Source organism: Dermacentor andersoni, chromosome 10 (genome assembly GCF_023375885.2).
Source record: "Dermacentor andersoni chromosome 10, qqDerAnde1_hic_scaffold, whole genome shotgun sequence".
Classification (NCBI taxonomy): Eukaryota; Metazoa; Arthropoda; class Arachnida; order Ixodida; family Ixodidae; genus Dermacentor; species Dermacentor andersoni.
Window position 1 is genome coordinate 43820935 of NC_092823.1, and position 25132 is coordinate 43846066.

Below are 25132 nucleotides of genomic sequence, written 5' to 3' on the forward strand. Positions count from 1 at the left end.
ACAACACAAAATGTCAGATCCAGCATTGCTACTGCTGTCACCGGTGACCCTGTATACGGTGACCCTGTATTCCTTGAAGGTTAATACGTGTATGCACGTGTTATAACTGAATTAGCACAAATGAACAAGGCAGTACTTCGTTTTATTCTTCGTTATTTTTCACACTCTAGGGACAGGCAATGACTGCCGCATCACTAATTCCAGTATATTTTTGCACACTCAAAATGCCAAGAATACAACCAGGTAAAGTTTTCATGTCTTCTCCAATTAGGCTTTTAATTATCATCTAGTTAAGAAACCTTGACGCATTATATGACATCACAAAGAGCTGATGCAATAGCTTTCTAATAAATGTGGCTAAATATTAAGGTTGAATATGAACCGAATACTAATAGTGAGAATTGAATACCGAATAGTCAAATACAGATGCACATATTTACAGTAGAAATATTTATTCTGGCGTAATTAGGCACCGTGCCTCTATTTGCAGTAGTGCAAAAATGACAGCTAGTAATAATCAAGAATAAAATATCAGTTTTATAGACAAGATCGACATAATTAGAGCTTGGTTGCAAGCAGGCTTTTCAAGAATGAATGGCTGCTTATGACTACTTTTCCAAAAATGTTGCACAAATGGATACTGAGAAAACATCAGGAGTTGTAGGGAAAAAAAGCGTCTGAGCACCACGAATGCTGTGAACACAATAAAGCCAAAGGCATTAAATGACAGACTGCAAACAAAAATCACGGTTGTCGTGTAAGCTTTTGCCGCAAAGTCAGGACAATGATTGTATTACCTTTTCTTTTCTTTTTTGAATCTGCATTGCTTTGAAAACTTTTGTTGTTGTTTCACTTTTGAGAATTTGCAATACTTTTAGCAGAAAAATAACAGCAGCAAAACATTGGCTAGTTTCCAGTGTACGAAAACACTGAATAGTTTCTTTTCGAATACGAATATAAATAGTTGGCATGCAATATTCTATTTCTATTCGAAACTACGAACACATACCAACCTTTACTTTCTCATGGAGTTGCCCCAATTTTCACTTTTACACCATATCTGAAATGTAATCTACAACATTTTGCTGCTAACTTACTCAGAAAAGAATAAATTTTGAGCATACCACCAGAAACCCCATAGGAGTGGCTTCTTCTTCCACTATTTATATAACATTTTTGTATATAACGTATTTATAAACATTTTTGTATCGATTACAATCACGACATAAGCTTCCACTCTCGGCAAAGTTTTTGCATCAATGCTGCTCCAAGCGTTTGTCCTAATTTACATAGCCTAATATATTCCTTTGTGCCTATGTTTAATAGTCTCAGGCATGCTCACAACGCCAGCGATATGGTGATACTACAGACAATTTATCGAACTATTTCACAGCCATCTGCTAGAGTTCTAGTTTGTTGCTTTGGGCTCACCATGATAGGTGTCATACGGTAAAACATAAAGAAGGATTGTGCTGCTGTTATCCAAGTTATATTCTGAAGTGACAGACGACCTGTACATTCCATATAATGCACCACCCATGTATTACCTGGTGCATCAGGACTGATCCAGTTAAAGCCATGACAACCACAAATCTGGCGCGGTGTGCACTTATTACTGCTAGGCCCCCACTGCCTCTGTGCTTTCAACCAGAAATAAATAGATAAAAAGACTCGGGAAAAAATGTAAATATCGATGTCTCGGCAGTTCGCACCACCGCCACACCGAGGCGCTACCAGTTGCGCCGCGCTAATAAGACGTCCGCACGCCTTGTTCATCCCTCGCGCGCTCCGGGGCCCGATTCGAGGTCAACGAAAGAAGCGGAAGCGAGCGGCGGCGTTGTACGCTAATTGCGTGCAGGATGTCTAATAACGCGCTTTTATCGGGTAAGGCTACTCCAGTTCAAGGCATAACAAAGCAATCTGCGCTACGGTACGCCTCCTTTGAAAACGTATTACTCCTTGCGACTTGCAAAACCACCTGCGAAGACGCTCCATAACCGCTACGTGCCAAGATGGACACAGGACGTTCGAGACGCCGAATGCGCGCAAAGGAGGTGACAAAGCGAAGCGAGACGTTGAGCAAAATGGTCGGGCGTGCCGCCTCTTCTCGCTGCACCCAACTGTCGACACGGAACTGTCAGCAGCTGGAGCCCTCGTCTCCCCGACTTCCCGTTTATTCTCTGTCGTCCCCGTTCCCCCTTCACCGATTTCCTCTCACCTCTTTTCTTTTTCTTTTCGTTCGTTTACTTCTTCCCATGGTCGCCATGGCAACGAGCCCTCCCGAACGTAGCCTCTCGGCAGACCCGTCGCACTTCGCAGGCTCTGCCCTTTCTTTCTGTCTTTCAGCCCGAGCGGGGACTTTGCAAACGCAGTTAAGCCGCTCGTATTCGGTTCCTTCTCCCTCTATCTTCGTGTTCCCAAAGTGCGCTTTGGACGCCTTGAGAAATGAAGGACAAACAAGCAGAAGGAAAGATACCGCAAAGCGCTGTAATTAGGCCCGATTTGCTTCTCTCTGCGCGGGTCTTCCGGCGATGTAGAGAGAGTGCTCGCCGAGCTCGATCCAACTGTCATTGGCAGGCCGCTACAACACGAGCGCGTTTCGAATGAACCGTCGCCCCCTTTGAACCGCTCTGGAGCTAAGCCAGGGAGAAGGAATCTTGCAAGCCCATCGATCTGAATCCGCGATCGTCGTTCGGAGTTCCTGCCCCCAGTTCGTCGCGGGTCTCTGCGATTCCCCTCTCGGGCCAGTCAGTGTTACGATGGTTCAGTGTTACAATGACGTCTACCCACCGTCGTTCATTTCGCAAGGTTCAGGCTTCGTTGTGGAACGGGTTCTTCGCACTTCTCCGTACTCGGCGGGAAGATATAGTGCGCCGGATCCCTTCTACGAGAACATGTAACTATTTTAATGCGACGGCATATTGCTGCGTTTCTTGCAAAAGTTGGCAACGTTACGAAATGCTGGGAGACCTCTCACTGCTCGCTTTCTCGACCAAAAAGCATATATATATATACATTATATATATATATATATATAAATTGTGCGTTATGTATCATATGAAACAAATGAATTAGTAGAGTGCGTCATGTAATTCGGTGTAACGTTAAGTTTCCTGTACTGATGCCGGGAAAATTATGTACTCGCTACATTGAAGGTTTCCGTAGATCTGAACCATTTTACTACAAAACGAGAGCTGTAATACGTTCGTTTCCGCGACCAGCGGTCACGGCGTGCCGCTTGCGTTCGCAAACGCCACATACTAGGTCACGTACTGGAATCGCAGAGGTGCACAAATATCGCGTAATTCGATTACAACATCAACGTCTAGAAGTTCTAGCTCCAATACATGACGTAGTTATTCGGTAGAAAGCATCGCATATTTTTTTTTTTTTTTAATCTGCCGCAGTGCTAAACGCACAGAGTTGAGGCTTCTACGAACGCGCTATTACTTGCGGAGCTTACAGACACGGCAGACACCACGGCGCGATGAATTTTGCCGTGTCCATTCCTCCGTTCCGTTACGCCATCGCCGAGTCGTCGGCTCCATCAGGCTACTATGGTTCCTCCATGGGTGATAAGCAAGTGGAGGAAGGAAATTTTTCAAGTTGAGAAAGGAAATTTTCCTTCCTCAATGTTATCACCCCCAACAGCATTTTCCGAGCGTCGCGCGCATGCGTGATTTGCAAGAGACACATCTGGGGACTTTTTGCTGGAGAGTTTTTGCGAGAACTAGGGACTTTTCCTTTCGGGGGGAGCTAGGGGGGGTACTCTTGCTTCTAAAGTGCATTTGCTTAGGATTAAGGAAGTGCGGCGCGCTTTGCTCCCACGTGTAAGCACCGCTTATAGAGTTCCGTCTAAACGGGATTTACGACGACCGCTACAGAGTCCGTTATGACGAAGCCGCGCCATTTTGTCGTCGGTGGTTTGCCCGTGTCACTGTGCACACGGCACACGTAACCTAAGGCTGGCCGCTTCGCAGTGCGCCTCCGGCGCTCGGCCGGTTCCACGGTCATTGGAGACCTGAGGAGCAGTGGCGTAGCAACAGGGGGCCGGGGGGCTGTGGGCCCCGAGTGCAAGGGGCCAGTGGAGGGGGGGGGATGTCATATACGTCTGAAGACACCCCTCTTTCCGCCGGCTACACCCGGGGGGGGGGGGGGGGGGGGGTGACAGAAGACCTATGGGCTCCGGGTGCCGGGTGCCAGACGACCTAGCTACGCCACTGCTGAGGAGTACACGTGATACGCGGGAATGCTCTACGCATGCGCCGCCCAGCCTCGAACAAAAACTCAACTACAACCTGCGAATGAATATTTTACAACAAAATTCGCAGTAACAGCATGCCATTACTCAATCGTCTGCGGCTGCTAAAGCATCAACCTAAGGCGTCGCGTAGCTCCCATTGTGCAGCTTGGCTAGGGACAAACGGGGCAAAGCGCCGTCCTCGACCGTGGCACTACAGTACCTAGGTAAAGGCAGATTCCAAGGCGCGATAGTCCCCAGGTGTCGCTCTCGCAATTCACGCATGCACACGACGTTCGGGCAAATATGACAAAGAAGGTCTCTACTTGTCACTCGCTTCCCTCCGCCCCCCCCCCCCCCCCCCCCCCCCACCGCCGTGGGGCGAAGTAAAGCAAGACATTGCCTCCACCCCTCTCCCACCGCCCCTGGCATCCGAGGTCGCACCACTTACGGTATTCTCGTCGCCTTCTCTTTCTCGACAACATCCCCTCCCCATGCGTGGGGTAGCAAATTCTTAGTTTCCTTCCCCTCTCCCTCCCTCTGGAAGCCGGACGCGCTAAACTCTGAGCTGAAGCTCCCTGTAAATATGATCGCTTGAAAATTGGCAACGATAAAGCGCAATAAGCAACGCCACAAGAACGTCTGAAGCCACAGGCACAATGATTAGACATATTCCACGTGCCACGTGCCCAAAATTCCCCTGCTAGCGGAACTGTAGCAGCGCGAGAATTTCCTCTAGTGATCCTCGCGGGAAACTGGCGAAAACGGCAGTGCGCATGCGCAGAAACCGGGCTCCAGCTACTACGGCTCCTTTGCACTTTTTTGTCTTTTGCGTTCTCAACAGACGCCTGGTCGATAGCGTGCCCCAACCGTGAGTCCCAAAACATCCTTACAGCGTACTTGAACGAATAAGCGGAGCAAGCGCTTGCGTACTCCTCCCCCCCCCCCTCCCCCACCCGTCTTCCGTTATAACGCGCCGTTGTTCTGGAGGCCGATTCCTCGATGGCCATCCCAGAACGACAACAGCGTGACGGGGTTAGGAACAAGGAGCGCGAGATTTGAAGCGTCGTGCAACGAACCTGAGGCGCGCAAGAGAGTGGCATCGCGTACCCGCCGTGCTTGCGTGAGGGGGTCGGCTGTTGTAAGGAATGCCAGGAGCGCGCGGAACACGTTTTTTTTTTTTTTCTCTTTTCTCTTAATATTTGTTTCTTATGTGCGAAGCCGCTATCACCCAATGCTGTCCGTGTGCCTGCTCCTTCTGGGCGCCGTGCATTATTACTTTTTTTTAACGGAGCGGGACACACGGCAGCGGGCAGGAGGAAGAGTGATAATGCAGATATGATAGATTATAGAAAAAAAAAAAGACGACAAGGGCGCCGGCGGTTATGGGAGTAAAGCCGGTCCACAAAGGAGGAGGGGGGGGGGGGGGAAACGCATCTCAAACGAGCGAGAAAGTAGCTTGCAATGTTTAAAAGACCGGGGAAGCAAAGCACAGCTGCGTCCTTTCACCTGTCCATGTTTTTCCTTGTTCTTTTTAAACACAGTAGATGGATGTTCGACTACCGCTTTCGCCTCCAGGTAGCCACCATACAACTCCGCTCGTTCTTGTCTCCCCTCTATACGTCAGTTAGTTCACACACACTCCGTGCTTGCGTGCGTGTCGATAGACCTGAACGCCTGCAAGTGATGAGTGCGTGTGGTTCCGAGTATGTTCACGTATTCTGCGCACTTGGAGGCAGGAACACCGCAAACTTTCCATAGGTTGATTCTCAAGAAACAATCAACTAAACCTAAGAACACTGGGAATTCACGACCTCACTGAGGGCCGGTCCGGGAACTTCAGGGTGGCGTCACCATCCACCTTTCGCATCTCTCTCTCTCTCTCTCTCTCTCTCTCTCTCTCTCTCTTTCTCTCATTCCCGCCTCTCTTCCTAGCTTACATCATTGCCTCCTTTCACGGTAAGTGCGCCGATATATTCCCCTTCCAGAGGCTCAATTTAGTTTAATTTCCCACAATCTTAATTACCTTAATTTAACGCAGCTTAAGAGAAAGTTGCCGATCTCCAGCTGGTTCGACATGCTACGGCAGAAGCACGGGAAATACGAAAGAACGTAACGCAATACCACGGCTTCCGCTCTGAGTTTTTTTTTTTTTTTTCCTTCCTGCGCTGCAGGCCGCACCTTAAGATTAAGAAGGAGCTCAGATTACTACAGGATTACTACAGGAGTAACACTTCCAGTGTTACTTAATGTGGTGGGTGCTCCTAAACACGCGAGAACGGTGGAATAGTTTTGCTCCACACCTGCTGCCCCAAATATGACGAGATTTGTTGCATTTAAAATGACAAGTTGAAATCGACCGACTTTAGCGAACATCTTTTCTTTAACAAATGTTCAGTACTGCAATATTTAAGACATCGAAGCCGCGAGTTTACAACTATACAACTCAGGAATAAAAAAAATTATGAGAGTTCTGCAAACCGTCCTAGAGATATCTAAAGCCGAAAAGAAAATTCTGTAAAAAAAAAAAAGTGGCGGCTTAAATAAACATTCTGCTTTCTACAGTCGCTACATTTAGACGTCTTCTAAATGCAACAAACCCCATTAACAACGGTGCTGTGGTCGCGTTGAAACACGATTTCTCCGTTCCCGTGTATTTACTAATGGAGTTCCCGAACTAAAGCTTCCTCTTAAGACACGTGGGGCTTCCTGAGCTGAGCAAATAAACACATACAGTAACCTGGAAATAAAAAAGACAACAATGCATTCTAACATTTGGGATCAGCGACGGAGCCGACTTCCCTTGACCTCCCCCCCCCCCCCTCTAAAAGAAAGAAAGAACTTAGCGTATCACATTTCCTGCGTAAGTTGTATGGATCGAAATTGTTATTGAAGCACCGGAAACCTATTAACACAAAGCCCACAGCATAGCGTACGTTCCTGATACACCGCAGCAAGATGTGCGCCAGCTGTGGATAGTTCAGCAAGCCAGTTACCAATTAAATATTGACAATGCTATTTCATTTTGTGTATATATATATATATATACACACACACGCCGTGTGTGGTGGCGCTGGCTAACACTCCAAGGTTTAGTTCGAGCAGATAAACAAATACCTCATAGTGTGGATGGGAAAACAGCGCCGTGGTAGCTCAATTGGTAAGAGCACCGCACAAGTAATGCGAGGACGCGGGCTCGTGCCCCACCTGGGGCCAGTTGTTCTTTCATCCACTTTAGTTTCCATTTATTTGTCATTTCTTCAATTCAATGCAAGATGTGCGCCAGCTGTGGATAGTTCAGCAAGCCAGTTACCAATTAAATATTGACAATGCTATTTCATTTTGTGTATATATATATATATATATACACACACACGCCCTGTATGGTGGCGCTGGCTAACACTCCAAGGTTTAGTTCGAGCAGATAAACAAATACCTCATAGTGTGGATGGGAAAACAGCGCCGTGGTAGCTCAATTGGTAAGAGCACCGCACAAGTAATGCGAGGACGCGGGCTCGTGCCCCACCTGGGGCCAGTTGTTCTTTCATCCACTTTAGTTTCCATTTATTTGTCATTTCTTCAATTCAATGCAAGATGTGCGCCAGCTGTGGATAGTTCAGCAAGCCAGTTACCAATTAAATATTGACAATGCTATTTCATTTTGTGTATATATATATATATATATACACACACACGCCCTGTATGGTGGCGCTGGCTAACACTCCAAGGTTTAGTTCGAGCAGATAAACAAATACCTCATAGTGTGGATGGGAAAACAGCGCCGTGGTAGCTCAATTGGTAAGAGCACCGCACAAGTAATGCGAGGACGCGGGCTCGTGCCCCACCTGGGGCCAGTTGTTCTTTCATCCACTTTAGTTTCCATTTATTTGTCATTTCTTCAATTCAATGCAAGATGTGCGCCAGCTGTGGATAGTTCAGCAAGCCAGTTACCAATTAAATATTGACAATGCTATTTCATTTTGTGTATATATATATATATATATACACACACACGCCCTGTATGGTGGCGCTGGCTAACACTCCAAGGTTTAGTTCGAGCAGATAAACAAATACCTCATAGTGTGGATGGGAAAACAGCGCCGTGGTAGCTCAATTGGTAAGAGCACCGCACAAGTAATGCGAGGACGCGGGCTCGTGCCCCACCTGGGGCCAGTTGTTCTTTCATCCACTTTAGTTTCCATTTATTTGTCATTTCTTCAATTCAATGCAAGATGTGCGCCAGCTGTGGATAGTTCAGCAAGCCAGTTACCAATTAAATATTGACAACCCAGTTGAAAAACACAACAGGAAATTTTAACAGTCTGTCGTATTTTGGGACGTTGTTTCTGTAGTTCTGTTGCCTGTAGTTCTGTTGCCTGTAGTGTGACGTCCTGTAGTAGAAAGTTCTGTAGTTCTTGATCAATATTTAATTAAAAATTGACAGAGACGCCCGTAAGGTTATGTAAATTTGTTAGTACAAAAAAGAAAAACATAATGCCTAGGATTCGAACATGCGACCTCACGATTCCGAGCCCGGCATCCTACCACTGCACCACCCCTGACATGCTTTTCGAGTGTACGTTTTGGCCATGTGAACAGTACGACGTGCTGATGCGCTGATGTTTACATCTGCATTTTGAGAGCCAAGATCCGCTATCACTCCACCGCGTCAAGTGCCGCATCTCTAGAAGAGCAAGTGTGTTCGTACCATCGACAGGTACATCGTGCAGTGCTAGAACATCGATTTTGATGTACGATATCCATATTAAATAAGGAATTCAGAAATAGACAACGTTGACTTTTAGGGTTATTACTGCTAGTTTCGACAGTTGTCTCTCGTTGTGTACACTTTTGAGCGCGCATATAATTCGTGTGTTCAATGCAAAATAGCTACATAAACATTCGTGGATGAGCGTTCTTTCTGACAGCATACTGGCTTCTCACGGCAGCACTGTACCAGATTAATGAGACCCGAGCGAGACCGCTTTTCACGCAACTTTGTGGAACAACCCAAATCTTCTTTTCCGCTTCGCATAAGCTTGTGAAATATTCCTGGGAAATTAACTAATGTGTCAGTGTAACAGCACATGTAAGTCCAGGGCCTGTGTGCCACATCTTACCAAAAAAAAAAAAACGGATTCCGCAGCCATTCCCGCAGATGGTATGATTTTGATGAGTGGCCGATTTTGAGGAGGCCGGTAGGGCGTTGCTGGTGCCGCGTCGTCACGGCACAATTATAACTATTCGCCACGTCGACTTTAATACCGGTGTCGGTGCCATCAGCATTGCCGGCTTCAGAGAAGCGCGATTGAATACCGCGCAAGAGAAAAGTACAGTGTACACCACCGATGCGAAAACATACAATTTTAAAGGACCGCGACGGAAAGTGCTTCTGTTGCGACTTCGGAACTCTTGGCCGTCGCGACCGAATGTTTCTGCTGCGACGTCAGAATTGGTGTCGTAATGTCGGAGTCGCTGTCAGGATATAAAGCTGTTGTTCCGACTTCAGAACTCTTGTTGTCGCGACAGAATGCTTCTGTTGCGAAATCAGAATTTCTGTCGTAACGTCAGAAATGTCTCCCAATTACGAAATGTCAACAACTTCTGTCGTACAACAGAATTTCTGTAGTTGCGACAGGAATTCCTTTTGTCTTTTTCAACCGGGCACTACAGAAGCTTGTCGCATCACACAATTTCAGTGCACTTCTGTTGTCATCATTGGGTACATGCTGCGGCGATAGGTTTCCGTTGTGGAACAGTTCTCTGTAGTACAACAGAAGTTTGTCCATTACTTCAGGAACACTTCTGTTATGACAACTGGGGGCCTGTTGCAATGATAGGTTTCTGTCGTACAACAACATTTTTCTGTAGTACAACAGAAGTTGGTCGCATTACTTCAGGAACACTTCTGTTGTGACAATTGGGGGCCTGTTGCCACAATAGGTTTCTGTAGTATTTCAACAGCTCTCTGTAGCACTACAGAAGTTTTTCGGGTTACTTCAGGAACATTTCTGTTGGGACAACAGGGTGCCTGTAGTGATGACAAATTTTTCTGTAGTACTACAAAAATCTGTTGTGGAGCTTCAGCTTTCTGTTGTAACAACAGACATACAACAGACTGTACTTCTGTAGTAGCAACAACAAATGTCTGTTGTACATCAGAAAAGTCTGTCGCTTCATCAGGAATCTGTAGTTACTACAGAAAAATCCTGTTGCACAACAGAAATTTCTGTAGTACTGAACACAACCTCTGTTGTCATTTTCAACCGGGAATGCTATTTCATTTTGTGTATATATATATATATATATATACACACACGCCCTGTATGGTGGCGCTGGCTAACACTCCAAGGTTTAGTTCGAGCAGATAAACAAATACCTCATAGTGTGGATGGGAAAACAGCGCCGTGGTAGCTCAATTGGTAAGAGCACCGCACAAGTAATGCGAGGACGCGGGCTCGTGCCCCACCTGGGGCCAGTTGTTCTTTCATCCACTTTAGTTTCCATTTATTTGTCATTTCTTCAATTCAATGAATAAGTACAATTAATTTACCGTATGCTGTCCTCGGTGACTGTTTGTTGGCTTATGATATATATATATATATATATATATATATATATATATATATATATATATATATATATATATATATATATATATATATATATATACTGAAGCAACATATAAGCTTTCTTCTTTCTTTCTTTTTTACGAATGTACTCCTCTTGGTAAACAAGTTATTTTTGAGAGCAAAATTACGTTTGGGCTTCGCGGGGGTTCACATTAAAACAAACGGGTGAGCAACAAATAAGTACACATCGTGACATTGACATTCTCAGGCTACATTTGAGTGGGGGCAGGAACGAGCACGATCACGGCTTCGGTCTTTTCTCTCTATCTCTCTCACTCCACATGTGCGCCACTCCATGAGCATCCCCGCAATACACACACTCCTATCACAAACAAAACAAAATCTAAAAATAAAGTTTACAAAACCAGTCACGGTCGGTCTGAAGTACACGCGCAGTTCACGTAGGCGCCGACGGGTGGAGCCACCGTGAAACCGCCGGGGAGACTCTCTTCGCCGCGCGTAGATTACGTCACCGATGACGCCATTGATCGGACGGGCCCCGCAGCGCAACCAGAAGCGGGGACAGACAGCTGACGACTTTCCTTGTGTTCTTCGTTGCCAAACTCCCCGCACGGCTGACGCGCGGACACGCCTACACCCGGCGATGCGGGGACCCGATAGAGGGAGCTGGACCTGGCTTTTCTTTCAATCATTTATTTCTCCGTACACGTCTTCCTCCTCTCTCTCTCTAATCTTTTTCACCCTCCTTAGCCCGCTCCAGCGCCGCACCTCCCCCCAAACAACGATAGCTCGACACTGCACGCCGAGGGGGACGACGGCAAGAATGCCGGCAATCTCCGAAGAAGGATCGCAAAACAAATTTGGGCGCCCCTGACGCAGGAATGAAAATTAAAAGCGAAAGGCGTACAGGAAGCTATAAACTGAAAGCGCCGCACGCAATAAACCGATCAGGAAGACTACCGCAAAAGAAAGAAAAAAATGCTAATAAATGCAAGAACAAAACGGCCATATAAACCTGAACACGGCAGCGAGAGATTTCGGTGCCCAAACTTAAAACAAGCAAGCACCGCCTTCTCTCGACTCGCGTCTAACAGCTGCCTTGCTGGCGCCATCTGCTGGCTGGAGGACAACGTCAAGTTTTCTTTTCAACTGTAACGCGCTTGGCTTGGAGCGCGGCTACATTATGCCAGAAGCCGTGGCTCGCGTTGCGTGCTTCGATGGAATCTGCGCCTCGTCCGTGTCGTCGAAGATGCTTGTGCAGCGGGAGAGATACCGATCAGTCACGCCGTCTGCTCGTTTCGTCTGCCCAGCGGATACGCTGTGCCATTAAAACCGTGCAACGGCGCGCAAGCTCTAGCTGTTCGTCTGGTTGGTCAGGGTTACCAAGATTACGAAGCTGTCTGCGGGCTATCAGCGGTTTGTGATCGTTGGCTGACTGCTTGACTGTATGGTGCACCGTTCGCTGCTACAATTGACGAGCAACGGCAGTTTTACGTAACGTCTGTATACAAACGAAGTTAGTATTGTGGATGCTGACGCCTCGTCGGAATGCTATCGCTGTCTCGGTAGGTAGTCGCTTCAACTTCACGGGATACGTATTCGGTTGGTCCCCGCGAACTGGTTTATTTGCTATCTTAGGATTGGTGTTATGGTTACGAGAAGGAGTTCGGTGCAAGGAGCAACTACATCGACGCACTGCACCTCCAACAATCTGGTCACGTTGTCAAGGGAAATATTGTAACTTTCTTTTTTCTGTCTCTCTGTACAGGCAGCTCAGTTCGGGCGACCCGATGGTATTCCGATCGAGCAGAGTCACGCTACACCGCTGCCAACACTGTACGGTTTTAACGCGCAAGTTGGAATCGGCTAACGCGAACCGAGGGTAACTGGAGGTCGCTTGGAGAGGCCTTCGTCGTGCCAGTGGGCATAAGGATAGGCTGATGATGATCATCGCGCCGTCATCTTCAGGCCCTCAACTCTACAGCAAAGACCCGAAAGACAGAGTTTGGTACGCCGCCGCTGTCACGTGATCCAGCTATCTCGAAGCTTCCGCAAATCGGTGACGGAGCGAGAATTTTGCCGAGGAGGCACTACAAAGTAAGGCTCTGTGGATACAGCGTCAGCAACAAAACGAGACCTTCCACTGCCGATTGCTAACAGCTGCGAGGAGCAGACGACACGCGCCAAACGCAGCGGGGTCGCGAAGCTGCTTTCAATTTCGCAGTCGAAAATGTCGAACGTCGTCTGCCCTCGATATTGCCGTCTGCGCCGGATGCCAAGAACTTAACGTACTAGGGTCATTGCTAATCCATAGCACGTCGGATGTAGGCGAAGCGGAGACAGAGCGAAAATCGGGAGAAAGGATCGCAGATGGCGGCTGTTCGCTGGCACAAAGACAGCAAACCAAAGATCAAAAGATCAGCATATCAGACGAGATAGCAGGCGACAGGAGAAGCGGGAAACTCTCGAGAGTACTTCAGGCGGGAAGCAGACGACAGACCCGCTTAAGACTACGATTCATGCTGGGAACTGTACGCATGCATGTTCAACGTTGAAGGCGCTAATAGGGATGAAAATATCTAAAGTTAGGCAAAGTGAAAAAAAAATTGTGCAGGAGTGTTGATCACCTTCTGGTGGTGACACGATATAAATCCGCAAAACTAACTCTTCCCGCGCAAGGCGCGACCGCCGGTATGTGGGTGATGATACAAAGTACATAGCCTTAAAGGAACACTACACAGAGAGAACGACTCAACACCACACACCAGGGCAGAAGACTACTGCGAAGACTGGGATACCCACTCACCCTCCAATACTGCGAAGACGAAACGGTCATCGTATCGATGCACCTACGGGCACCTATTATCGTGGAACCGGTCCCCAAGAACATGCATCCGCTCTACAACCAAAAGCGGCGGCAAGCACGAGCATGAGAACTCCTCCAGAGAACGAGCGATCCTGATACCTACTACATCGACGCTAGCCTTTACTCCACACCACTAGAAGGCCCCAGAAAACAGGCATTCGCAATGGCAGCAACCAACCAAAACAAGGTGGTGTCCTGCGGGTCTATACGAACCAGATCAAGCGCCACCGCGGAGGCAGCAGCCATAACCAAGAGAAGCAGAACGAAGGGGTCGCCCCGCGTACATACTGACGGATTCACAAGCCGCCTGTCGGTTATGCCTCGGAGGCACACTTCCCAGGTGCGTCACTGATATTCTGGGCCCCGGATTGACTGAGGACCATGCCGTCGCCTGGTGCCCGGGGCACACGGGCCTGGGGGGCAACGAGGAGGCGAACTGCGTAGCTCGAGGACTTGCTGGCCGAGCTGCAGAACCCTCCTCGGGACCCCCTTCAGATTACTATAAGGAAATCATCAATAGCAGGCAGATTTTGGAGTACCAGCGCCTGGCCAGACGGAAGTGCCCTCCTCCCCATCCCAACTTAAGCAGCCAACAAGCCAGGGAATGGCGCCGCCTTCAAACAAACACCTGCCCGCACATTTCGAGACTGCACGCAATCTTTCCAGAGGTATACACAGCAGGGATACGTCCCTGGTGTGAGGAAAACACTGACACACATCACTTACCAGTGCACGGAGCGCCCAGCCCAGGCAGTATCCAGACTGGTGAGCTCATCAAAAACACGACGTGGTCTTGGGAGGCACGGCTTTCCGAGCTAGCACTGGGAAGCCAACTGGCGACCCTGGACCAGGCCCGGCGAGCCGCTACGGCCAGTGGGGCTCTACAAGAAGGCTCCACTCGAGATTAAGCCCACGGAGTTCCTTCGTATAACAAAGTTTATTCTCTCAAGAAAACTGATAAACTGCTCTTTCAAAACAATATTTTCTTCGATTTCGCCGTGGTAGGCTGATTACTAGAAGAGAGAAGGAAGGGCAACGCTCAATTTCTTTATTTTCGAGTCGAAACCCTAGCGCCGCCACGTCAGCCTGACGTCACGTATTTCAAAGCATTTTTCCGTATCTGGGCCGTGTTGTCTCAGTAAAGGTTACAGAATTAAATTTGACATTTTTAAAGCTTGGTTTCTGTGCAACATAATATATTCCATTTTTTTTACCGATTTAACTAGGCCCTAGCAGACGCCGTTAAAATTCATGACGTCACAGAAAGATAGTGCGGGAGCCTAACGGAGGCGTCGCCACCTGTCTTTCGTTTCTATGCCTTCTCTGGCCTGTGAAAGGGTATAATTCACTTTTACAGGTGAAATAATTTTTCTCTTCAGAAACCAACATGCCACAAACGTTGACGTTACACCTGTAGCGGGTTTCGCGTACGTGACAGGACTACAGCTCATCCATCACCTGTGTCCAGGTGGTTCGCCCAAAAACAACCACGTTGACGTGCAATAGGCACAGATCCTTTTCTACATACTCAGACACACAAACAGCCGCAAGCACGCCAAGGACGTGCATATACGGTCTCTCGTTTCGGAGTAAGTTTTGACAAATGACTTTAAAAAAAAACGAAACGACAAAGGGAGGGGGGAGAAGATGACGTCGCAGCCTAATGAAACATTGCTCCCTCAGTTCCGACTACGACACGAAAAGACTGAGCACTTGACCGACCGAGAGAGAGAGAGCAACTGCTACTGAATAACTGAACTGGCAGCGAAGAAACGCCGGCTATCGGGATCTGTCATCAGATAATCTCATTGGCGAGACGGATGGCTCTCGCACAAAGTTCAAACGTCGTTTGGATGTCAAAACGGCTTTCCGAGTCACACGCCATGCAAGCAGCTGCCTCAGGTTTTGCAAACTTAAATACGTTTGCTGACGACGGAACCACGGTGTTTCAGCCTCGGAACAGCAACTTACAAGCACACATAGACCAAGTCTGAAGACTACCGCGACAGAGTTGACCCCTCCGGAATGCCGAGTTCAAGATGCACCTGCGCGCATTTTTGTGCGGCCGCTGCTCGAGAATACCTCCCCCCCCGACGGACGAGCTGTGAGTACGCAGCTTTGTTTGCTCAGATCAACGCGCTCAGCCGACGCGGCCTCTACTTTCACACCAGAATGCTTCCGTATCTGCGTCTGCAGTCAACAGAAATAACAGTATGCCTTTCTTACTTCTACAGACATTTTGATTCTGCTCATTTCTGGCAGCGCGAATTCGACGTCGTCTGCTCACAATAATTACACTGAGATGCGCTCTGCTTCCTTCATCACACTCTTATGCTTTTCTTGTCGTCTGCTTTCCTTTGCATTGCGCGCGGCCCACGTCTGCTCGGTCAATTCAATTGGCACACGTATCCGAGTGCTTGCCCTCTATAAAACAGAACGGCCCTCGTTTTATATTCCGCGCTGGTTTACAATAAAAGCAGTCAAGCCTGCGCTTGATTTACACAGCCTTCTATATTTATCCGGACGCTTTCCCGGCAAATGCTAATTAAACGTGATTTCGTAACGCTTCCTTCTTTTTTTACCTCTACATTTCCTTACTTCAACCTATATTCAGTCACGTTAACGCGCCCCGCCTCAGTTTCCCTGCGTTAGGAATTTATTCATTCGCATTTATTTTACACTCGAAGTTGATTTATTCTCCCCGTTCCCCTTTGCAGAAAGAGTACTGCAACGTATTACATAGCATGTTTTAAACATACACAAGTATCGGGCCCTGCTGCACAAATCATTGTCATCATTATCTCATTGATACAAACGCCCCTCGACGTCGTCTTTACAACTTGAACATTGATCACCTCGGCCCGTGAAGCATACTAAATTAGGGGCGAGCGCGCAACCAACCGAATGAAGTCGCAGGTCTAATGCACGTTTTCTAAATACGCTTTTTCTTCACCATTTCCATTTTTATGCCCGTTCTCATTCAGCATACACACTACAACACACCTCAATTAACTTTCTAAACACGGTTTCCACAGTTATTCTTTTTTTTTTCTTCCTTCGTTCGTCACGCTCGGTCTAATTTATGCTGCCCGCGCACGGCGCAAATTTGTAAACCTATTCCGACACACCGCCTTATCCGCTTCAAAGTCAGCAAGCCTTTCCAAGTCCGATTCACTTTCTTCCCGACATCCTGCTTCACGCTTGATCGACGTTTACTCTTTTTGTTTCCCCATAGCCATATCGGATACATTTAAGCTCACTTATACAGCGTGACTCCCCTACCTTTTTCTTTCGCAGCCTCAAAATTTCATGTCCAAATACCTCGCCCTATCATTCCGCAATCCGAATACGCCCCACTTTTCCACGCACTTCGGTGTTATATATATATATATATATACCTTCTCACACGCCAAGCGCCAACTTCCAAATTTCCCGCATTCGTTATTTCCTCTCGACGCTTTACTGCACTTCCTGATCACTGCGCTCCGTCAGTTTCTACCACCCCCCCCCCCCCTTTTTTTTTTCTCTTACTTTCGTTCAATTCGCTTTCACGTTCTCCTCATCCCTTTGACCACAAAGAAGGCGCCGCCATTACAGAACCATCTGGTTCCACACCACTGCAGTGTATTATGCCTTACACGCACTGGTCTACCATGCGCTGTCTACAACAATGTCTACTCCACAGTCCCGTTCACACTACCTTCATTTCTTTTGTCGCACCTCCGATGTTCTCCCGTCTTCGCTCACTCGCGAGCTCTGCCCTTTCGTATGGTCACGGTGGCTTTTCTTCCCTCGAGCTTTTTCTTTCTTTTTTTTTCATTTTCCCGCCTTCGTTGCACGCAATCTTACGGCCATCGTTTGCCTTTCCAAACCCCGTTCTTTCCATTCCTCGAGGGCCGCTGCGGCAATTCATTTCCATCTCACTCGCCTTATTTCGATTCCACCTTTCCGTATTCCGCGCGCGCCGCCATCTTTATTTTTATTTCGCCCATCTCCAGCAGCCACATCAACTCCTGTGTTGTCCGTTCGCTCGCTTCAAAGCCGCCGCTTTCATTTCGCGAGTCTGTTTTCATACTGAGCTCCAACGTTTTTTTTTTTCGTTTTTTTTGTAGGTACGAGTGCGGGCGTATGCCGTTGCCTTAGTACTTATTTCATATCCTTGCACGGTGAATACCCTCACCCTCTAGCACGCTCACTTTCAGCCGTCTTCCCGTTTTACGATTTCTTCTTTTTCTGTGCCGCTTCTTTTGCTAAAACAGGCTTTCTTCTTTTTCATTTCAGAAGCCGCTTCCCTTTTTTCCAAGACACTGCACGCAGCTTCTCTTCCAGCTAGAAGCACGCAGAAGCGAGCGAGCAGGCGACACTCTCCGGGAAAAGAAGCAGTGAAAAAGAAACAGTCGTCTGCACGCCCTCCTCTAGAGCAGACGACGGAACACCCGAACGAAGCCCTCACTTCACTCTCGCCTAACGCGCCCCCTCCCCCACTAGACCCAGACTTTCCTCCTCCCGCCACACGGCGTAGCCCACGTCGGGCTACTTCCTCCTCTCCCAATGGTCGCTCCTCGTTTCCTCCTCTCTTTGCAGGCGCCCGTTCTCAACTTCTGCAGCGAGGAATGGCAATGGGCGCTGCCATCTTTGTGCGCCAGAAAAAAGGAAGCAGAAATCGGAAGAAAAAAAAAAAAGAAGAATGGCGGCCGCAATGGGAGGGTGTGCGGGCAGGAGGGGCTCGGGGGAGGAGGTACAGTATTAGGGTGGAGAGAGAGAGGGACAAAAAATGAGAGGCTTTCCCCGGCGGCAAAAAGCAAGCGCGCGCGGAGGAAGGGCTCAACGACCCAGACCTGCTTGCAGCCCTGCAACGCAGGAAGCAAGGAAGGCCGCGGCGTTGGAGAGACGAGAGAGAGCGAATTGTTATGTGGAAGGGCAACGTGAGCGGGGCGCACGGAAAACGAAGGTTTAAAAAAAAAAACTAAATAAAGGAAACGCATAGAGGGGTTCCATCGATGCCCAGAGGAACGGTTGAATTACAGGGCCCTCTTCCTATACCAACCCCGTCCACCGAACGAAGAAGCCCCAGGGAGGACCGGACGCGCAACCAACCATCGACGAGGCAGGAGAAAAACAAGAAAGATCAGTACAGAGCGTAACATTAATAACAGGAACACTGGTGCGGGCCGCGTTGCGAGGTGCACTCCCTTGTAATGTGCGCACCGTCGAGTGTTGTTGCAGGGCGTGTAACACTTTCGTGCCCCGCGGCTGTGCACTGCTAACATGACCCCCCCCCCCATCTTCCTCCCCCTCCGTACTTTGGGCTCCGGAAGCAAACCGACTTAGCCAAAGCTTCTTGCCACACGCGAGAGACTGACGCACTTGTCTTGTCGTTGTTGTTTTCATCCTTTAGGTGGCGCTGCGAGCGGGCGGTGCGCCCGGAATCCCACGCATGCGGGCGCAGTTGTGGCGGGGCCACCGATCTGACGAACCCGCACCGGAAGGGGACTCCTCTCCCCGCCCCGATGTACCGCGCATTTCAACGCAAACCGTGACCCCGGTGAATAGTAAAAAATGAGAGAGACCGCCGACCTGCTTGCAAAATTTTGCGCTTTACCTTCGCAATAACTTCGTGCGGGTCTGCGCTTCTTCTGCGTAGTTTGCATTAATGATTTCCGAGGACACGCTCTTACCTGACTTCACGAAAAGAGAAAGTGCTTCCTCGGTTACGAGCGGTTTTTTACGGCTGCGTATATAAAACACGGCGTTTCTGCAACGAAAAAAATTTGCTCGAAGCCATTTTACGGCGGTAGAAGTGCTCCTTCAAACTGTGACTTTCTTTCCATGTTTTCATCTTTAAAAAGAATGTCTCGTTTTATTCAGCCTCGTCAATAATCACTGCATGATTAATCCAAGTGTTCAAATGTGCAGGCATCAACTCTGCCCTTTCACCGGGGCGAAACGCCTTTGTTAGCTATTCGCGACGTGGGGCAAAATGGGACACGATTAACTTAAGAAGGTGGCAACGCATAGGATGCAGTGGCTGATATACCGCTGCCCAAAATAAAGAAAATTTGTACAATGCGCCAGCCATTCAAGTTTCTTCATTTCCATGACGTAACGGCGGAGGCGGACTTTTTTGAACATCGGCGTATCTATGCTTTCGAGCGCGGAGGCAGAGAGCGACACAAGAAGTGCGGTTTTGTGGGCGGAGCTTTGAAAGCCACCTTACAGCTTGTGAGCGAGTATAATAACCCTTATAATTTCTTTTCTTTAGTTTTATATTTCATGATTGTTCTAATACTTGATGTTTGGACTTGATAAAGTTCCGTGATCAAAAGCATACGAATTGTTTTAGCAATGTGAAGCTGAATGCTATTATGTATGCCCCAACCTTTACTGAACACCGAGGCAATGACAGTTGCTCCAGAAGTACCTGTACCATGCGCAACAATCCTGCCACATGCACATATTCCCGAGAACGTCATCGCCATCGACATAATCTATGCAAATCCCACAAATGTGAAACACGTATCGGTGAACGTTCAACCTGAGCGGATGAGTAAGTTAAAAACGAAATGGTAAGAGAGAAATGCTATCGACGAAAATAAATACACAAGAAAACTTAAAAAAATATATCAATATGCCAGTACTTGTCGGTGAGTCAACACAGGCGAAGATCCAATTAAGCCAAGCGGAGCTTCAGAGGAAACGCGAAAATCAAACAAGGGATTAAATTAGCGCGCCGATCCGGGCGTCCGCTAGAGTGCGCTGAGCTCTGGAAGCTCGGTCACATTGCTCAGCGAGGTTGGCAAATTAATAAAGTTTCTTTACTTGGCGCATATCCGATCGATCCGTAATTTCAGGACTACGTTCCCCGTGCGCACTAAAAGGGAGGGCAGGCTAACGGCACTTTTTTTTTTTTTACGAGACCAGGTTCGGAAATATAAATTTAGCAGCGTACAAGATCGGAATAGGCAGCGTTTGGCTCTCGCGTTTGCTAGTTCTCTAGCTGTAACAAACTTCGTTATGTCTGTACATACCTATAGTCGTTTGTAAACGGTCCTTTGCCGGCGTATCGACGAGGAATACACCTCGTCAAGCTACGAGATGTAGTATCTTTTAGTGATTTCTACATTTTTTCATGTTAAAGAAAAAATAAAGCAAATCCGAAACTATGCATCGTTCATACTTGCGCGCGCAACGGTGCCGAGTTACGCAAGTGGATCGGTCATACAAATGTATCAATCCGCGCATTTTACAGTGAGCTTGCGTACTTGCCACGTCTTCTACTGATGAACTCTTCGTTGATTTTAACTGTGACGATAGAGGTAAGGTTGCGCTAAATCGCACGTTATTATACAATTTTTTGGCTTACATCGTGCGACGCACTCTACTTTCATCGCGGATGCAGGAACCGCGCTACGTAAACTGTACAACGAGTGCGGGTACAACAAACGTGCCCCTCCACTCGTTGCTAGGTGAACAAGTGTTTAAGATATATCACATACGCATATGACGACCTATACACAACTACTTCTCAACACATGCTATGACAATAGCTTGTGCGTGTGAGAGACAAGTTGTTTACTTGAAGGCGGCAGAGATTTTTGCTCGCATGTATATGAAACCTGACCTACTTTCGCGTATAGGAAGTACGAAGGGCATTAACATCAGGCACGTACGCAGGATTTTTTTTTTTTCGGGGGGGGGGGGGCACCCAAGGTAACTTTTCTATGCAAATGAGGGAGAGGGTAGTACTTTTACTAGTACAAACGTGACTAATGCCCACTATTCGCCATAAAGACGCGTAAACCCGCAAAAGAGAATAGAAATAACATGTATCTCACAAGTACGCCTGTGAGATACACCTCTTCTTTACTTGGCAAACAAAGAACCACATCAAATGGACTCGTGCATGAAAGATGCGCAGGAAGAACCTTGCCAAGAACAAGTTAACCAGAAACAGTGCAAAATAAAGATTTCTAGTAGCGTTCTGTGAATGATCTCTGGAAGAATTATAGCGAAATGTATATTTGCGGAACAACCACAGTTCTTTTGGATCCCTCCTTTACTGCTCTACCAAATGCCAAAACCGACTCGTGTTGGTTTTTGGGAAGTTGAGTAACGATGCCTGGTCACCAGTCCCGTACAACCGCGTAGAGCACCGGACGCTCCTGTTCTAGACGTTGTTACGTTTCGCCTACAACGCGCGGTAATGCCGGCGCGGATGCAACGGACGCCGGGGCTTTGTTCAAAGCGGCGGACATTTTGGCCTGTCCGACGCCGCCGCAACGCCTACCCGCCAAGCGTGTCCAGGCGTGTTTCAGTGCCACGTGTCTTCGTGTGTGCGTGTGTGTGTGTGTGCCCTCGCTTGTCAAAGCGCGGCAGCCGGGGAGCGGAGTTCCCCGAATGAGGAGCCTGGACGTCTCTCGGCTCAACTGTTCGCGCCGTCGTGTGGGTGAGGGTTGGCGATGCGTCACTACACTCGGTTCAGCAGGTCTCTCGGCTCGACAGTTCGCGCCGTCGTGGGGTCATGCTCCGCCGTCCCGTGACCTTCATCCCGTGACCTTCATCCCGTGACCTTCTCTTTTGGACCGCGACGCCGAGGGTATAAGAGCAGCTGCCCCCGGACGCCAGGAGAGAGACTCCGTTTTGTACTGTTGAGTTGCGTGCTCTCCCGTCTCTCCACTTCGGTCGACCTGACCGGCCGCTCTTTTGCTATGTTAGAATAAACAAGTTGTTCTGTTACCAGTCTTCTCTTGCTTTGCCGGGACCTTCGGATGCTTCCAGTGCCCCAGGCCGCCAGGCCAACGCTACCCTTGGGGCTTGCGACCCATTGGCAATAACGGGCGTCAGCACCGAGACCCCAACAACTCGTGCCAGCGGTGCGATTCCAACAACGTACTGCGCCCACCACGGAAGGTTAGAAGAACACCCCCATTAGCACAGCAGGGAAGTGGCTACGTCAGCGGCTCGAATGATAACTGTAGAAGAGTCTTTCAAAACATACGGAATTATTCTCCACTTCCGGCAGCGCTTTTTCTACTTCGTTTTTAAATAAAAAGATGTTGATCCATAAATATTTTCACAAACAATTTTCGCTTTTCGTCCCTGTTTGGCTGCTACCTTGGCTTTCTCCCTTAGTAGATCGCTTAATTTCTCATCTCCTTGCAACTCTTGTTTCTTGTTGCCAATTTTGCACCCTCCGCAGAGGTGAAGCAGACGTTAAGCACTACCCATACGTGGGCCTATCCCGTGCCATTGATCTTGGACCCCTTTTGCACAATCACCAGGATCGGCCCACATTATGATCTTTTTCTGTTAACGGACGCCGAAAAAAACTATGGAAGTTAGTCATACACTGCTATCACTTTAAAAGGCAGCAGAATGTTGACCGCCAAGTAGATTGATTTGTCGGCGCTTTGTGAATGTGTGTGAGGAGTGGTGGCGTGGGCCCCCCCTTGGGTACGTGCCTATTAAGATATTCCTCGAGTGAGTGCAAAAAAGGGGGAAGAGAAATGCACGGGTAAACCTTACAATGATATTTACAAAAGAAAGATGGCAAAGGTTTTCGGGCGTTTCTATATCATTCTTATATCGCTTTTATATCGTTTCTATATCGCTTCTATATACATTGGACCTTGGTAAAACTTTCCGAGAATGTCAATTTCTGAAAGGTATAAGAACAATGAACCCGAAGGCCAGCCGCTGTTCTGAAGGGCAAGACACAGGACCCAACAGGTTGCGTAATCTTGGAGGAGCGTGAAAAATCATGTCCATTTGGCGCTTAAGGTGATATCTCTCATAGCGGTACGCGTGGCATTCAAGTAAGATTTGTATCACTGTCTATAACCGCCACCGTTATCAAATCGAGAATCGGTGGTTCTCTCTGCACGACACATATTTATATACGCGTGAATGGCTCGCGAACTGAATTGCGGCCAAATTATGCAACGCATTCAAATTTCAAGCGTTAAAATGGCAGGCACTATTTCGTGGTAGCGGTTGCAAGCAGTGCGAAAAGCCCCTTTAACTTACCCCACGTTTCTCGATATACGTAAAACGGAGTACGATTTAAATAGCTACTCGCAAAGGCAGAAATGTATGACGGAAACACCTACCTATACTAAAGTCACTTAGCGACGATGTTCATTTATGGAAGAGACAATAAATTAAAAAATATACGATGGCTCATTACTCAAATGTGGACCGAAAATATTAAACGGTTTGATGGGCAGGTTATTCCTCTTGAATCGGGAGAAGGTCTTCCTTAACGTAAGCGTTAACGTAAGCGTTAACCTTGGAAGCCAGAATCGGTGAAAAACGAAACGCAGCTGGCGACAGCACCTTTGACATTCCGGTACGAGCTCCTCTTAGCGTCACAGACTTTGACGGCGTCTGCTCGGCAACAATAAGGCACGTGAATAATTAAACATTGTCTTGCTTTTGCGACCTATGCGAAGGCTTTGGAAAGTATGCGATGCACGAGAGGCTAAAATATGCAAAACACAACGAAGTCGGTGACATCGTTGCAATGACGTCATCGGCGCCGGGGCCCGAAGTTCAGTACGGTAAGTCCAGCCGCCATTTCTTCCAGCAATATGCGGAAGTCTTAATTACATATTTTAACGTCTCCGAACAGCACAGTTGGTTACGAGAGACGCGTACGAACCAGGTTTGTTGTTGAAGTCATTTACAACAAAAGTTCCGTATTATTTGCTGTCGCGATACAAAATTAAAAAAAAAAACGAATGAAAAAGAAATGAAGCAATACGAAAGAGACGTTCGTTCTTACCGGTCGCCCATGCTCGACGCCGGCACTTGAGCTTCTTGCGCAACCTGAGCAGCTTGAGCGGAGAGTCGCCGCTCGCGAGCTCCTTGGAGCCCAGGCCCCGAGATCCGAGGAGGCTTCCGCCGGAAGTGACGCCGCTCCCGGAAGCGCTGCTTCCAGCGCCGCCTCCCGACGGCACCGGTCCGGAGCCTGCAAAAAACGACGGCGCAACTGAGGAACGCAGTAACGTCATAGACTTACCTACATAGGCATCCACCTGGGCACAAAAAGAAAGAAGATTGCCCTTGTACCCCGACCCCGCTCTTTAACAATGCAACGATGGTAAACCAGACTAACGACAGACTGCTGAGGGAAGTTATTGAGGCTGACTAGGTACGCGCACAATCGGCCACGTGTGTTGTGTCCAATTAGTAGCGCTGACGGAAAAAAAAAGTTATATAGCAGGTGGTAGTTTTTTTTTTTTTTTCAGCTTTTGCGCGTGAATATGTGTGAGCCTTGTATCTGCCTTCTGAGTGCGCGCCCCCTCCGCTTCCTGGGAAACTATTAATTAAACGAGTTATAAGTGAGCCCCTGTCTTGTCGACATCGTTTCTTCCCGCCCTTATTCCGCTCAACGACACTGCATGATGTACCAACTGGCCCAACAGTCAACGA

At 48.1% G+C, this 25132-nt stretch overlaps 1 protein-coding gene across 2 annotated transcripts in view; it reads right to left on the reverse strand.

The window, feature by feature from the left end:
* Window positions 1-25132, reverse strand: part of jing (AE binding protein 2 jing) — a 196786-nt gene that overhangs the window by 22697 nt on the left and 148957 nt on the right. For both annotated transcript variants that reach the window (XM_050194517.3, XM_055062212.2), the window contains exon 5: window positions 24483-24668. In XM_050194517.3, coding sequence (XP_050050474.2) covers window positions 24483-24668 — 186 coding nt within the window. The remainder of the gene's footprint in view (window positions 1-24482; window positions 24669-25132) is intronic.